Source organism: Pholis gunnellus (assembly GCF_910591455.1).
Source record: "Pholis gunnellus genome assembly, chromosome: 3".
NCBI classification, from domain to species: domain Eukaryota; kingdom Metazoa; phylum Chordata; class Actinopteri; order Perciformes; family Pholidae; genus Pholis; species Pholis gunnellus.
In genome coordinates this window covers 19342411-19357049 of record NC_136529.1, presented here as the reverse complement: position 1 = coordinate 19357049, position 14639 = coordinate 19342411, and the positions used below count along the sequence as shown (strand labels likewise).

General features: G+C 44.4%; 1 protein-coding gene across 1 annotated transcript in view; it reads right to left on the bottom strand.

Annotated features, from left to right (window-relative positions):
* Window positions 1–14639, bottom strand: part of plxna1b (plexin A1b) — a 176940-nt gene that overhangs the window by 25231 nt on the left and 137070 nt on the right. Inside the window, exons 13-16 of the mRNA XM_079186674.1 lie at window positions 8755–8906; window positions 5693–5816; window positions 5402–5538; window positions 2402–2569 (exon numbers count right to left, since the gene is read on the bottom strand). Coding sequence (XP_079042800.1) covers window positions 2402–2569; window positions 5402–5538; window positions 5693–5816; window positions 8755–8906 — 581 coding nt within the window. The remainder of the gene's footprint in view (window positions 1–2401; window positions 2570–5401; window positions 5539–5692; window positions 5817–8754; window positions 8907–14639) is intronic.

Sequence of the window (14639 nt, the reverse complement as noted above, 5' to 3'; positions counted from 1 at the left end):
ATGGGTGAGAGTCCTATTCCCCCACAATGCCTCCTCGACAGCCTCTGCTGGCCTGAGAGGCTGAACTTTATCTGATGTGAGGTGTTCTGACAGCAGCTAAATAAGTTAACATACAACCTAAAAACTGGAGTGGGGTAAGGCGAAGCTTGAAGCCTAGTGCGACTGTGAGTCACCACTGGCACCGAAGAACACAAACAGCAAATGATACTGGCTGGTATATTGCTAGGTTTCAGACAGGCAATGATACACCGCAAAAAAAGCTTATTCTGTGTCATTATTCAAGTGCTGTAAAGCCTTTAAAGAAAAGCTCTTCTACGTGAATATCAACCATTTCAGAGGCTCTGGTGTTTTTTTTTTCTCTCTGAGGAGTGGCAGCTGAGGACTTGTGATCTACTCAGCCAACATAACATCCATTCCATGATGGAACGAGAGCATCCTTAAATGTAAATATACATGGACACAGTTCCCTCAAGACAAAGCATCCACATCCAGGGGGTTGGCTGTGTTTTTCTAAGGCCAGATGGAGCCGGTATCTAAAGCCAGTCCCAGGCCTGGCAGATGTCGAAGTGGTGAATAGAGTCTGGTGTGAAAAGTGAGCAGACAAAAGGAGATTTACATACAGTTACACCTTTGTTGGCGGAATAAGATAGAGCTGTGAACACGTAGAGGAAACTGTGAACAAAAAGCTCAAGATCAGTAAAAATCTGCTTTGTATCAATATGTAGCAACACTCAACAGAGTTCTGTGAGAAGATAAGAATCCTTTCCACACACGCACACACACACACACACACACACACACACACACAGTGTACACTTTAATGGTGTACTGAGTGAACTGTACTACACTGTGTAAACAAAGTGGTGTGTCACGCAATGTTCACAGTGGCATGCGTGTCCGTCGTCACCTCAAAAGCCTCTTCCTGAAGGGAGGGGAACGAGTCTGAGTCATGTCAGATTTGTGTTTTGGACAAGGGAGGCTCGGCGCCGTTTGAAATCGCCCCGTCAAAAGGGTCACGAAAGGGGACGCGGTGACGAAATAGCTTGGTAAATAAAAGCGTGATTGGCCTGGAGAACACCTCCTCCTCTGGGAGCGCTGAGCGAAACACCAAACACAAGCCGAGTGCCGAGGTTATTTCCCCCCCCCCCCCCGAGGTTGGAACCAACACTTTCATTCTCCTTTCCCCTAGCCAACCCTCAACTACTTTATTCATGCCATTCCAAATGAGACTTCTCATCCGCTCACACCTCTTTTACATGACAAGAGACTTTTTCTCCCAGCAGAGTTTTAAACGCGGCTCCCATTTTCACCTCAACCACCTGCGATGATGCAGAAGTAGATTGTTAAGACTGTTTGAACGGACAATGTGTCCGGTGGAAAAATCTAATGTGGGCTCTCCTAAGAGGTGATACTCTTAAATAAAAACCTGGAATATACTGTATACAAGCCAGAGTTGCTCTAATTACAAAACAAGAAATATATATATATTAAAAAAACTCACATGTTCCTGGAATTACACTTTTGAAGTAAATGAGACAGTCAACAGTGTGTGTTTGTGTGTATGTGCTGGCTTCATTTCTGAGCTGAGGAGTAGAAGAGTTTCTAGGTCATGCAAGTGAGCCCATTAGCACTTGGTAGCTCCAAGCTTCTTTATTTTTTATTTTTTCTCCACAACACAGCTTGTGTTTGCACAAGAAAACTTCCCGTGGGTATGTAGTCTCATTTCAATAAGTCAAGTAATATTTACAGATACATCTCTGCTGCAACTCATCAACTGTAGCAGTGCACTGCTTCAGGAGCCTCCTTTACTGCTGCGCCTGCTCTCAAAGATTTACTTTTGAAAAGAAAAACAGTGTGAAAATGGAGAAGAATTTGTTTTGTCTTTCAGACCCAGCCGGGGAGTGTGCTTGCAGAATATTACATTCATCAAATTTTACAGAGAGTTCATATTTCAGTTTAGTCGACTATGCTCCTTGAAAAAAGCACATCCACCACCAGGTATTAATAATGTATTGATGCATTTGTATCTGTTCTATAGAAGTACATCAAGCAGAATTGCAGATCAGAAACTGTGTTGATGTGAACTATAGATAATAAAATAATCATGACATTTTGCATGAAATCCGACAGAATTAGTTATATGGCGCAGCGGAGCTTGAAAAATACACAAATTTATGCCGATATTGCCCAGTTTGTAAAGTCTTCCTCTGAACTATTCACCTTCAATTCCTGTCAGGGTTGACATGCATAAAAAAAGCGAGAAATAACCAATCATGCAGTCTTGGGTTTTGAGATCGCTGTAAGCTTCTATGCAACACAGAAAATCCTTGACGTTCATACAAAAGGTTAATTTTTGCTGCAACCGGACTAGCTGAGGGAAAAGCCCTCATTGTGTCCTCACCTGGCGATACTCCAGTCGGGCTCGATCTTGAGGATGGTGGGATCGTCAGAGTAGTTGAACTTGACCTCCGGGTTCCTCAGCTCTGCAGAGTTGATGTCCACCATGACCGGGGTGGTACCCGAGGTTTGCCCCGCCGGAGTCACACACACTATCTCCTTGTTGCTCCGCCTAGAACGGCCAGGAGATGAAGTTGGGAGGACAGGAGAGAAAGAAAAGAGATGTCACATAAAAAGGTTGCGGAAGGCCTCTCTTAAAGTGGACTTTTGAGTATTTGGGAGCTGACTCTCTGACAGACGCAGAGAATAAAAACTGAAGTGAGTGCACTGTAAAAAACAAAAAATCCTTATTATAACCCTTAAATAACTCCTATCCACATGGCCGACATCTTTCAGTCTGTCCAGCCGTGGTTTCATCAGCCTGAATCACAGAATGCTGTATTTCAAAGCTCTCTCTCTCTCCCTCTCTCTCTCTCTCTCTCTCTCTCTCTCCTTCCCTCCTGCGCTTTCTCTGGCTGATAGATCTGAAGTGTCAGATCAGGCTGGTCGTCTCTCTGTGTGATGTAACTCCCTCCGTAGCAGGCAGGCAGCCAGCTGTGACCTGCTGGGAAACTTTGTACCGCCGCCAGAAACTTTGTGCTCCACTCCAGTGGCTCATTCCACCGTCCCCTACCCCTGCCAGGGGGAGACACTGCTGACCGAGCGGCGGGAGGATAGCTCCCTGTGAGACAGCAGTGTGTTGAGCAGGTGTGCTTTGACTGTTTGGAAGTATGAATTTGCATATAAATACACCGTGCAGGTAGAAGATTAACATTGTGCGAGTATGTGTTTTGTGTCAGTCGTCGTCTGCTAACATCCTGCAGAGCACCGCAAGTGTGAGTAAATGGGGTGTGTGCATTGTGCAGGCATGATGGCAGGCGGCGCAGCGTGAAATTTTGAACACGAGTAGAACAAGCTGATCCGTACACAAATCCTCCCCCCGTTATCTGCTGTGAAAGTGAAATCCACAGAAAGACAGAAGATGATGGAGAAGATGAAAGAGTGGAAACCTATTCTATCCCCGCGGCTTGCGATGGGGTGGGGTCGGGTTTGGATGCCGAGTGAAAGCGGTGAAAGAAAAGCAAAGACCGGGGGAATCGGGCGTCTTTTGTCGGACACGTCCCCGCCGTCTCCCAGGAGGCGATTTTCGACAGCGTCCTCAGACTGAAACGGGACTGAAGGGGGAATGAAGATAGAAGGGGAAAAAAAATGAAGGAAGATATGAAGAAAAAAGAAGAAAAAAAAACACACATTCCGCTAGTGCTGCGTTTCCACGGCAACCATTCTCACAACAGCGTCTCTGCCGAGAGCGTCTGTGGCGCCGCGTGCGTATTTTTGACAAGGTTGCGGCCACACAAAGGAAAGCCAAGAGGGGATACAGAAAGAAAGAAAAGAGAGGGAAAGAAATGGGGTTGCAGGCGGAGATAAGAGGATGAGTGACTTGGGGTAAATAGGTTTTGATTAAAGCGGAGGCCCCACTGAATACAAAGACACATTAAAAGAGATGGACTCAACCAGTTCATTACTTTGGCCATAAAGGTTATTGCTGCTCAGTGAATGAAAGGCCAAGACTATTATGTTCACCTTTCTCGGGATGTGCTTCAGAGCTTTAAATTGGCCTTTACTTTTTCTTTTGATATGATATAAAAAGAACTTGGTCGGTCCAAGCTCATTAGTTTAACCTGTCACTTGTTGCCTGAGAGAAGGGAACCACTATAATAAAAACACCAGTGTTATAGAGAAATTTGTTCTAAAAAGAGAAACAAGAAACTCTGGACTAGTGCTTCAGCTACACTGGAACAATGTATGAGGAATGTAAACATGTTCTCCCTGTTGTTCCAATATTCACCTTCATTAGTGAAGGTTTTTTCCTGGAAATTCCTTTCAGTACATAGGTGCGTGTTTCAGTTCACTGACAATCTTTTTCAGTTCGGTTTCTTTTCTCTGCCATCTGCCAGACACCATACATGAGTGGATTTAGTCCAGAGCTCAGTTCTCTGTCACTTTGCCAGGAACTCAAAGAAACAATTGAGTCCTCAGCTCAAGGAATTAGAGTCATATAAAATGTGTCTCCTCCTCTTGAAATCTTGGCACAATCTCTTGCAGAGTGAGTGAGGATGTAAGATAACAGTGGCAGATCATTCTAAAAACAAAAAGTATGGAATCATTTAAAAAAAAAGTATTTTAAACACGAGTTTAAAGCTGGAAAAATATGAGTTTCCAATTACATGCAACACTATATCGTTCCCTCCAAATTATAGTCATATCTCTGACAAATAGTGGGTCATGCACTTAAGTCATTCACAGCACAACTGAACAATGATATCAGCTTCCCAGGGAAAGGCTACACTGTCATTCTCACAATTGCTGTGAATTACAGTACTGCAGGTCATCTTCTTGCTGGTAGCATTTTTTCAGACCTTCTGCAAATCAAACGCAGCAACCAGGAAAAAAAAAAAAGGTGATTTTCTTTTAAAACAGGGAATAACTATAATTATTAAAACACAGGAAAAAGGGAAAGATGGCTGAAGTAAAAGATAGGTGGGGAAATTACTAGAACTTGTAATGATCTTCTGAGGAGCATAAGCCAAAAAGAAAACTTCCTCCAGAATAGCGCACTGGAAGTTTAAGCTGAAATCTGTCTCTATCAATACTAGGACTGGGTATCAGTACTCAATACCTTTAAGGTATAGACAAAAATAAGTCCGCACTAAGTAGTATTGAAACTTTTATGCAACTATGCTTCCATTCACGTGATGGATATCGAATGAAGTAGAAAAAAAAAGACTTTTATGTGGAAATACTTCTTACTATATATTCATTCCAAGTCAATGTATTAAACTTTTGCTGTGAAAAAAACATGTGCAGACTAAAAAAAGCTAATTCCAATAATTGTCATACGAGTTGGCATTGTCATCAAATATGAGCCAACAATTCAAATGATGTTAAAAGTGGATTCACTCACCTCTCAAAGCGACAGGGGTGAAGTCCTATTTTCACCGCTACAGCACTGCCTGCATTGAGATGACTGCCTTCAATGGTGATCCTTGTTCCTCCAGACAGCGGCCCAGTGGACGGAAGGACACGGGTAAAGTACGGAGACTACGGAGGGACACAGGCAGAGGACAGGTGGATAAATAATGGCTGCAGAGCTTCAACAGAGATGTCAAATACAGGATCAAAATCATCCCCCCCCAAAAAAAGATTTGTCTTAGCTGTAACTTTGTAGCAACGCTCTTACAACACGCACACTTACCACAAAGGTGAAGGCCTTGGTGGACACTGCTTTGTAGTCGGGGTGAATGCAGTCCCTAACACACACTTCTACCTGAGCCTCCTGCACCCTGTAACCTGTTGCATCATTCAGTCGGCACACAATCCTGAAAAAAAAGGGGAACACAGAGGTGGAAAGATGAGTTCCATTATCACTCTCCACCAAAACAAATGCATCCATGTCAAGGTTTTCTTTTCAGTGTTTGCTTAATAATGAAATAATGAGACAGTCAATTCAGATGATAAGACGCTCGGTCAAACGGGGACCAAGTGAAGGACAGACAGTGGGGGGGGGGGGGGGGGGGGGGGGATCTGCAGAACAGGTCATAGTGCTCCATTTTTCCAAGTCAGAAATAAATACCAATAGTTCATAATAAACCGTTTATGAAGCCACATTCATAGAAATAACAAAAAGGCAGAGCAAATCTACTAGAAGAAATCTGCAGTGCCAAGACAGGGCGGAGTTTTCTGTGCGCGTGTTCATGTGTGTGTCTGCATTAGGGCGTACTAAAGAACTAGAAGCCTCGTACTTGGCCCTGGGTGCTGGCTGACCAAATGAAAATCCACTGGAGAAATGATTGAATGAGGGGAGGAGTGGCAGTGTAGCCCGCGGGGAGAACACACACACACACACACACACACACACACACACACACACACACACACACACACACTTACTTCATGTTTCACCCACTGGAGACACACTTGACTGTTAATTAGCCAGAAAGAACGAACGAGACAGAGAGAAAGGGCAATAGTGCAGAGGAGAGAGGGAGGAAGAGAAGGAGAGAGAGAGAGTAAGAGAGAGAGAGAGAGAGAGGGGGGGGGGGGGGGGGTTAAAGTGGGATAGGCTGATTAATTGAACGAGCTCATATCCTACACATCTCCTCAGCTTCCCTCCCTCCCCGAGATGAGTTATTAACTCTCCTGCTTCCATCCTCTCCGCAGGTGACCATGGCAACTGCGGTGACAATGAATTTCACATTCCGATGCCGCCGTGTGTTTCCATTGTTTTTATTTCCCCCTTTCATTTATTCCCAGGTCTCCCACTATGACAGGGGCCGTCATTAAAATGCTGGACAGCTCTCAGTCAGAGACTGCAGCTTCACTTGCCTCATTACTGCGCAGATGACAGGTGGCTACATTGAGCTGTTATTACGCGGTTAGGAAGACAGAAAGTTCATGATGCATTTGTAACGATGACAACATTATAAATTACACCTTCCTCAATCAAATAACTGAGGTGGAATGTGATGGTAAAAAATTAAACACATGCCAAATTGGCACACAGAAACTACTCATAAAACAATAAAAAAGGGTTATACCAGGTTATGTTTCTCTTCACTGGCTATCATCTACTTTTCTCAATGTGGAATCAAATCCATCTGGTGAATATTTAATGACTGAGGTGAATGACAAGCCTACTAATACTAGAAGCACCAGGAGTGCTGCATTTTCTTGCAATTCAATTTCAAATCCAGTCACAAAAACAGGGAATGTGGGAATCTACGAAGTACAAGCGCTAGCTGAGAGAAGGAGACAGCCAGAGCGAGAACATGTGTGTCTACATTTTGCCCAACAGTCAGCGCACCACCTTCTCGCTCTCTCTCTCTCCACCAGCTGACCTCTGACCCGTGCTGTCAGTCCCGTTACCCTGGCCTGTCTCCCGTGCTGCAGATCCGATAGGGTCACGGGAATGACGAGAGAAACCGGGCCACTAATGGCACCGTATGGCTAACATCACGTTTAATTAGCATGACAGCCCCACTGCCAGCCGCGCCCTCCTTCTCCTCCTCCTCCTCCTGCGGGTGCTATGGCAACAGGCCAATGCTGCGTTGCGAGGTCGACGGGGTTAAAGCGTAGACACCTTGGTGATTTGGATGTGAAAAAGTTAACACAGAATCCCCTAATGTTAATCCACAGCTACACGGGCTGGGGTAAAAATGGTATGTTCTGTGTGAATGCAATATAAAGGCTGACATGTCACTGCCATGTGCTGGTGAGAGCCGCAGATCCCTCTGTTGTCCTGGCCGTCAAATGATCAAAAGTCACATTTCTTAGTTCCCTTCTTAGCGAGGGGGCAGAGAGAAAACTAAATCAGCTGGGACTGTGCTGCAAAACGCCGCAAATGGAGCATTTGTGTACAAATGATAGCTACATAGTTGGAAATGGAATATTGAGGACAGCTCCGGCTGTGATGAGCTTCCCCCGATGTTGCCTCGTCCTAAATTGTATTTCCTCTGCTTCTGGATGAATTCAACATAAATTAAAGAGTGTGACTCATCATGTAGTTTCACAGAAGGCCCAGATCTTTCTGGGTAGCTATACAAGTGCAGTGCCAGGGTCACACTGGCGGTGCTTTACAGTGTTTTTTTTACATTTATAATGAAATTAAATGTATGATTCCCATGATATTACTGAAGAAAAGTATTGCGATGAGGCAACCTGTTTTAGTTTAAAACAAAGAGTTCAGTCATACTCAACAAGGAGCTATGATTGCTTACTACGTTTTTCAGAATAAACTAGTTCATCCGCGGCACCCGTCGTCATTCAGATTTTCCCAGAAAGCAGTAAACATAATTTAATCAGTGGGAGCGTTCACATGACAAGCTTTCATCTGTGGAGTTTTTAGAAGACATGTACCACCCACTTCAAATGTCATTAAATTTCTCTCAGAATGGGCCAAATTAATTGTTGGTTACATGAGGTAATTCGATTCTGATTGAGCTATTATTCTGAGTATTAGTGATATGAAAGGTTCCACGTTAACTCAGCTACTGTGAGATTTACATGCACAAGAAAAGCAGTACCAAACACAGCAGGAGGCTGCTCGCAAAGAATTGTTTTTTGTTTGAAAGAGGAAAGAGGTGTATAACCAGTGGAGTTTTTAACTGACAAAGGTCTGAGAGAGAGTTGCAGTGTTGTGCTTAGGCACTCAGTGTCACATCAATATTGGACAAAGACGTCCATGGGAGTGGAGAGTCTCTGAAACAATGAGCCTGAGAGTGAGGGGTGGAAGTGAAGACATAGATAGCGTCAACGTACTGCTCAGCACTGATGTACTGGTCCTCCTGAGGGTTGCAGGCCACCTTGCCGATGCGGACTCCGCTCTGGATGTCTTTGAACTGCAGACCCAGGTTCTCACCCGTGATGGTCAGCATGGTCCCTCCCTGCCTGGGCCCCGTCTCCGGAGACAACTGGTCAGAAGAACAAATTAGAGAGGACATATTTTAGCCAGAACAACATATGGCACAATTGATTTAACCCAAAGCAGTACATCATAGACAATATATTGTATGTCAGCATGAATGACAGTTCACTTAAGTCATTATGGTCATCTCTCATTCTTAATAAATCTAATACTTTTGTTGCTACCTCATTAAGTTAGACGAAAAATGACCTTGGATCCATTATGTCCACCTCAACTCAGTCAAACATTCCCAACCCGCCAACTCACACACTTAACCTGGACCCACCCATCAAGCCCTCACTTACATCTCTCATTTAACCTTGTGACGATTAATCTACTGAACACAATTACCGCACACAGCGACCTCTGCTCCCTGACTTTCCCCTAGAGGTCTGCAAAAGGTGTGCGGTGGTGCTAATGGCTACCCGAGGCTAGCGTAGTCGCTAATCACGGCCCATTCATCCAGCCCACGACGCAGACAATGGCCCCTCTGGTAATCAGTCATTACTAGCATAATTAGGGCTACAGCTAATTGGATTAGAACCTGGTGGGGTGGGGTCTTTTGTCGCAGCAGGGTGGGAGGAGGGTGAAGGGGATGAGAAGCTGATGGTTGGGTGTCGTGGAGTGGGGGTGTGGGTAAGGTCACCCTTTGACCTGCCTTGCCGTAAAGGAAAGCCACAATGGATGATCACCGATTAAGTTCCCATCAGCCAGATATTTTATAGAATAGATGGCACACAAGAACCGAGAGGGGGGCTAAGTGGCAGAAAAAACATGCATATTTTAAAACTTTTTGGTTTGATTTGTGTTCTTGTTGGCCAGTGCTAACGCGACCAACAGTTCCGGTCACACCAGAGAGTCGAAAAGCCAAATTAATTTGTGTGCTGTTGCAAAATTGGTTGTGCTGCCAGCTTGGTGACAAGAGTGACTAGTTGGTTAAGTTGTCACACTTGGCCAAAGTCGAGCTTTGCACCAAAGCACCATGTAAATTGACTTGACCTCTATTGGCAAATCCACTGGCAGCATCCATGCCAGTGAAATGATGTTGGTTGTAAATAATGGTGTGACTGTGCTTTATGAGGAATACATTTGTCTGTTTCAACGTAATAAAGAGATGAGAACACAAATGCGGAACAGGTTAAAACAGGGATGAAGAATGAACTGGTGACAACACTTGACATTTTAGGAAATATGGTAATTCGCTCTCTTGCTGTGAGTTACAACACCACTCTCATGTATGTGCAGTAAACATGAAGCTACCGCAAGCAGATGGTTAACTTGGCCTTCTAGCATGTGTAACTTCATCAAATATTTACAGTTCAAACATAAGATAATAAGATATCAATCTTCTTATCGACCTCTCTGCAAGAAAGAGAATAAGTGACTTTCCAAACAATTTCTTTAAGTGCATCTACTGTCTCACGTATAAATTAGATCCACACTCGCAACCTGCTCTCCACAACTCTATTTCCCCACCTGGTACCCGACAATGATCCCCAGTCTAACATCATTATAGAAAAGGTGGCGGGATAGTAAAAGCCACAGGTGTTCAGGACACCACTAACAGAAACACACAATGGGAACAAAGCCCAGTGTCGTGCAGGCCAGAACTGAAATGCCACAGTGATACAATTAAGGAGTGTTTCCCATCTTACAGCAGCAAGGCTTCTGATGAACATCCTTCCTTCTTCCCTTGCCCTTTCCCTCTTCCTCTTCCTCTTCCTCTCCGGACTTCTGTCTTCTTAATTCACTTGCTGTCTCTTTGACAATGTGCCTGACTGCTTATATTGTAGCTGGAGAGTAAGTGGCACACAGTTGTGCACCAGTCAGAATCTTCAGATATGGTAATCGAATCTCTGTCTCTATAAGCACTGGCTTATCAAAACACACACACAAGTTGTTACATCACCAACTAACCAACACAAACAAAAAGCCCTTTTTGATAAAAGCCACCAGCCTAAACACTCGCTCCATTCTCTTCTCGCAGTCGCGGCGCTCCACACTCATTCAAATTCCCTTTTTCCTCTTCGTCTCCGACTTGTCCCGTTGTGTCGGAGGCTTTGTGTGAGGCCTATTGTGGCCGGATGAGCGGCAGTGCACAGATAGCATCTGCTAGTTATAGGAAGAGGAGGAGGAGGAGGAAGGGGGGAAGCAGGGGACACACAGAGAGAGAGAGAGAGAGATGATATGAACATGGCCTAAGGTTTCTGATTTCTATCTGAGATGTGAGAGACTCAGAAAAACAAAAAGTCACAAACAAATCGATGGAGGTAATGAAATGAGTAATGACAAGGATAATATAGTCTCTGCCACTAAATGTTTACATGTGTACAAGTCAATAATTATATGATTGAAGATGTAAATCCCCACAAACATGGAGAACAAAACTGTGACTGAAGTCAGAATCAAACTGGAGCCAATTATATTCCTGTAGCTGACATGTTTAGATAAAAAGCTAAATTTAGACATCATATTAGCAGATATACAGTTGTAATATTACGCTTCTGAATAACTGAAAGTATTTACTCAGCACTGGTTTGTTTCATTATTCCTGTGAGACCTATTGTTTTGCTCTAAAACACGAGTGACAAATCACAGAGGCCTGGTCAATACAGACCTTTAAAGAGAAAGACATCTCTCTAGACACTGGCTGACAGGAGGAGGAAAGAAGAGGGGAAGATGATAGGAGGACAGGATAGATGAAGGACGATGAAAAGGGAAGGAGAAGGACAGGAAGGGAAAGTGAAAAGGAGCGAGGGTTGAAAAAGGTAAGGAAATAGGAAAGGAAAGGAAAAAGGTGAACATGGGAATGAGAAACAGAGGTTACAAGGAAGAAAAGAAAAGAAAGTGACAAGAAAATAGAGCGGTAGAGAGAGATAAAGAAGTCTGGCCAATATTGCAGCTTAACAATACATGAAGGAGAAATCATTGGCCTTTTGCAAGTACCTAAGCTGTGAAATGAGACAAAGACTCGCACACTGACACGATTCCATGCAATATCAGACAGATTTCAGGGCACACAAAAAACACTTTTTTCATACACAAAAGATCACAAAGAAGCAAAGAACAGAGAAGCGCAGAAGTGTGCCACTTGCTTAAACACCAAAAATCACACACACACACACAGGCATCGCCTGTGTTGTTTTAATTGGTTTCTAAGGGCTAGCTGTAATGCTCTTCCTGTCCCCTAGGAGAAGGCAGGCAGGAGATGATGGATGATGGAGGGCCAGGCAGCATCCAAGGCCATTACTAGGACACTGCTGCACTACACTGGGAGACAGCGCCAGACAGTGTGTGTGTGTGTGTGTGTGTGTGTGTGTGTCACCGTCTGTGTGGCTGTGAATGTGATTTTGAGGATACCATACAAGCCACACATTGTAGCTTAATGTTTATCTCTGATTTTAAACATTTCATATTTGAATATAAGCCTTTCAGAGAGTGTGTATGTTTGCCTGTGGGAATGTTTGTTTGTGTATGCTTTCACACACACACACACACACACACACACACACACACACACACACACACACACACACACACACACACACTGTGTGTCTGCTTGTTGTGAAAGGAGAACTAATTAATCTTAGTGCACAATGTCAGTGTAGAGAGAAAAAAATGCAGCACAATAAAAATAGCACTTCAACGGCCTAACGGCTAAATTCTTGGTTTAAAACCAATCATTTAGAGCCTAAAACATCAATTGCCGTGTTTGGAAAACAGCGCTTAGGTGCCAGAGTCATTAGTGGAACGGTACCCAACTGCACACTATTGAACAACGTCAAATGGGCAATAGCACACTTGCAAATGACACCAAACGGGTTCAACGCTTGCTGCTTTCAAAGCTCTGGATAGCTGTGTGTATGTGTATAATATGTGTCTGCATGTTGCGTGTTCAATCACATAGTGGCGGCCGTTCAAACACACACTCTCTCTCCGGCCCAAAAGAAATTAGCGGCTAATCCGCTAGCTGATGGCCACACAAACAGCTAGAATGCAGCAAAAATTAACCAAGCAGCCTGAATAAACCAAAAAGACGTTTTCTTTTTTGTTGAAAAAAAAAAGGCCTCAAACAGGGAATGAGGAATTTGAATGAACTGATGGAAAGAAGTAAAGTAATATTCAATTTGTGATGCTCTCTGGGAGAACTAAAGGGTGAAATGGCAGAAGAAAAAGGGAAAGATTTTCTTTGTCACCTGCAGATGATCTTTTGGCATTAATGTCACACTGTAAATGTCAAAGGTGGAGAGAGAAGAGGTGAAGCTGGCAGCGCGGCTGGGTGATAACGCCTCCTCTAGTGCCTCTCTTTTTCTATTCTTCTTTGTCTCCTCCATGTTCTCAAACCTGCAGTACATTTCTCCTCCTGCTGCTGCTGCTGCTGCTTTTGAAGCTCTTCTACTCCTGCTTTTTGACTGCCACCAACATCTTGCCCCAAGGCCAGGATTTACCCCTCAATATGCATGCAATAGCACATGCTTGCACGCACACACCCACACACACACACACACATCCTCACCACCTCATACACCCCCTTCATCTCTCTCATACGTACACGCACACACAACCCAATTGCCTCTGTGCGCTTGTTTCAAAGAGATAACTGAGGCGAGCAAGAAGAGAGAGAGAGAGCATTAGCGAATGGATTTATCTATGTGCCAGTGCCCCAATTATCCAATATCTCCATTAAGCATTCAGAGAGACGAACCCGTGTCACACAGGAAATGTACTGAGGGCTCCAGCCATACAAGTCTGCATCGGTGAAATGGGCATGCATTATAAGCCATACATATATTTCACACTCATTTAAATAGTGAGAAATGGCACTCGTTTTGACTGAGATGATGATTCTCCCTTACTTTAGATTAAATTAAATTTAAAGTTGAAAAAAAGTGTTAAAAGCTTGAGGAGGAATGACGGAGAGAAGGAAAAGAACGGAAGAAGGCAGAAGGACAAACGGGAGGCGAGCGAAAGGGTTGAACGTCAAAACGCGTCTCACACAGCGGCGGGTGGCTTTCAAACCGGGCTGCGTGTGTTTTGTTCGTGAGATCGTGCAAGCGTGTGTGTCAGTCCCAGTGGTGAGCTGTAGGGACGGTGACCCAGGTCACAGTCAGACGAGGACCACCACCACGGTTACCCGGTGGCAACAGATGGGAACGCCATGGTGTTTAGACGCCTTGGCTCACCCAGCCTGTCAGATGCACACATGCGCACACACATTCGGTGCCCATGGTGGAACACAATTAGCACAATTGCACAGTCTCTGTTTCTCTGTCACCCTCCTGTCGCACACACTCTACAGACAACCACCCGCTCTGCCTCCTCAGGTGTGTGTGTGTGTGTGTGTGTGTGTGTGTGTGTGTGTGTGTGTGTGTGTCAGTGTGTGTAGCCATCATCTCTAATCATGTCAGTGTGTTCAGTCTTGGTGTTTGTGAACTGCCACCTCCTGGCCGGCCCATCTGTGTTGTGGTATCAGTCACGGTGATGGCTTCTAAGTTGTCTATCCTCCCTGCCGCCTCTCCTCCTACGATGTCCCCTTCACGCGCCAAAACAATGACGCAGCACAGGTAGGAATTTCTAATCTCTTCGGTTGGAAAAGTTACTAATGAGCTGACTTTGGCAATGCTTTGATTTGTGTCTAAAAGGCAAGTCTTCAGTTTCAAAGTTTGCTGAACAAGAAATAATCACAACCCCTGTTACAAAAGGCATACTGTCACTTGAACCCCCCTCCCTTCTGACCCCT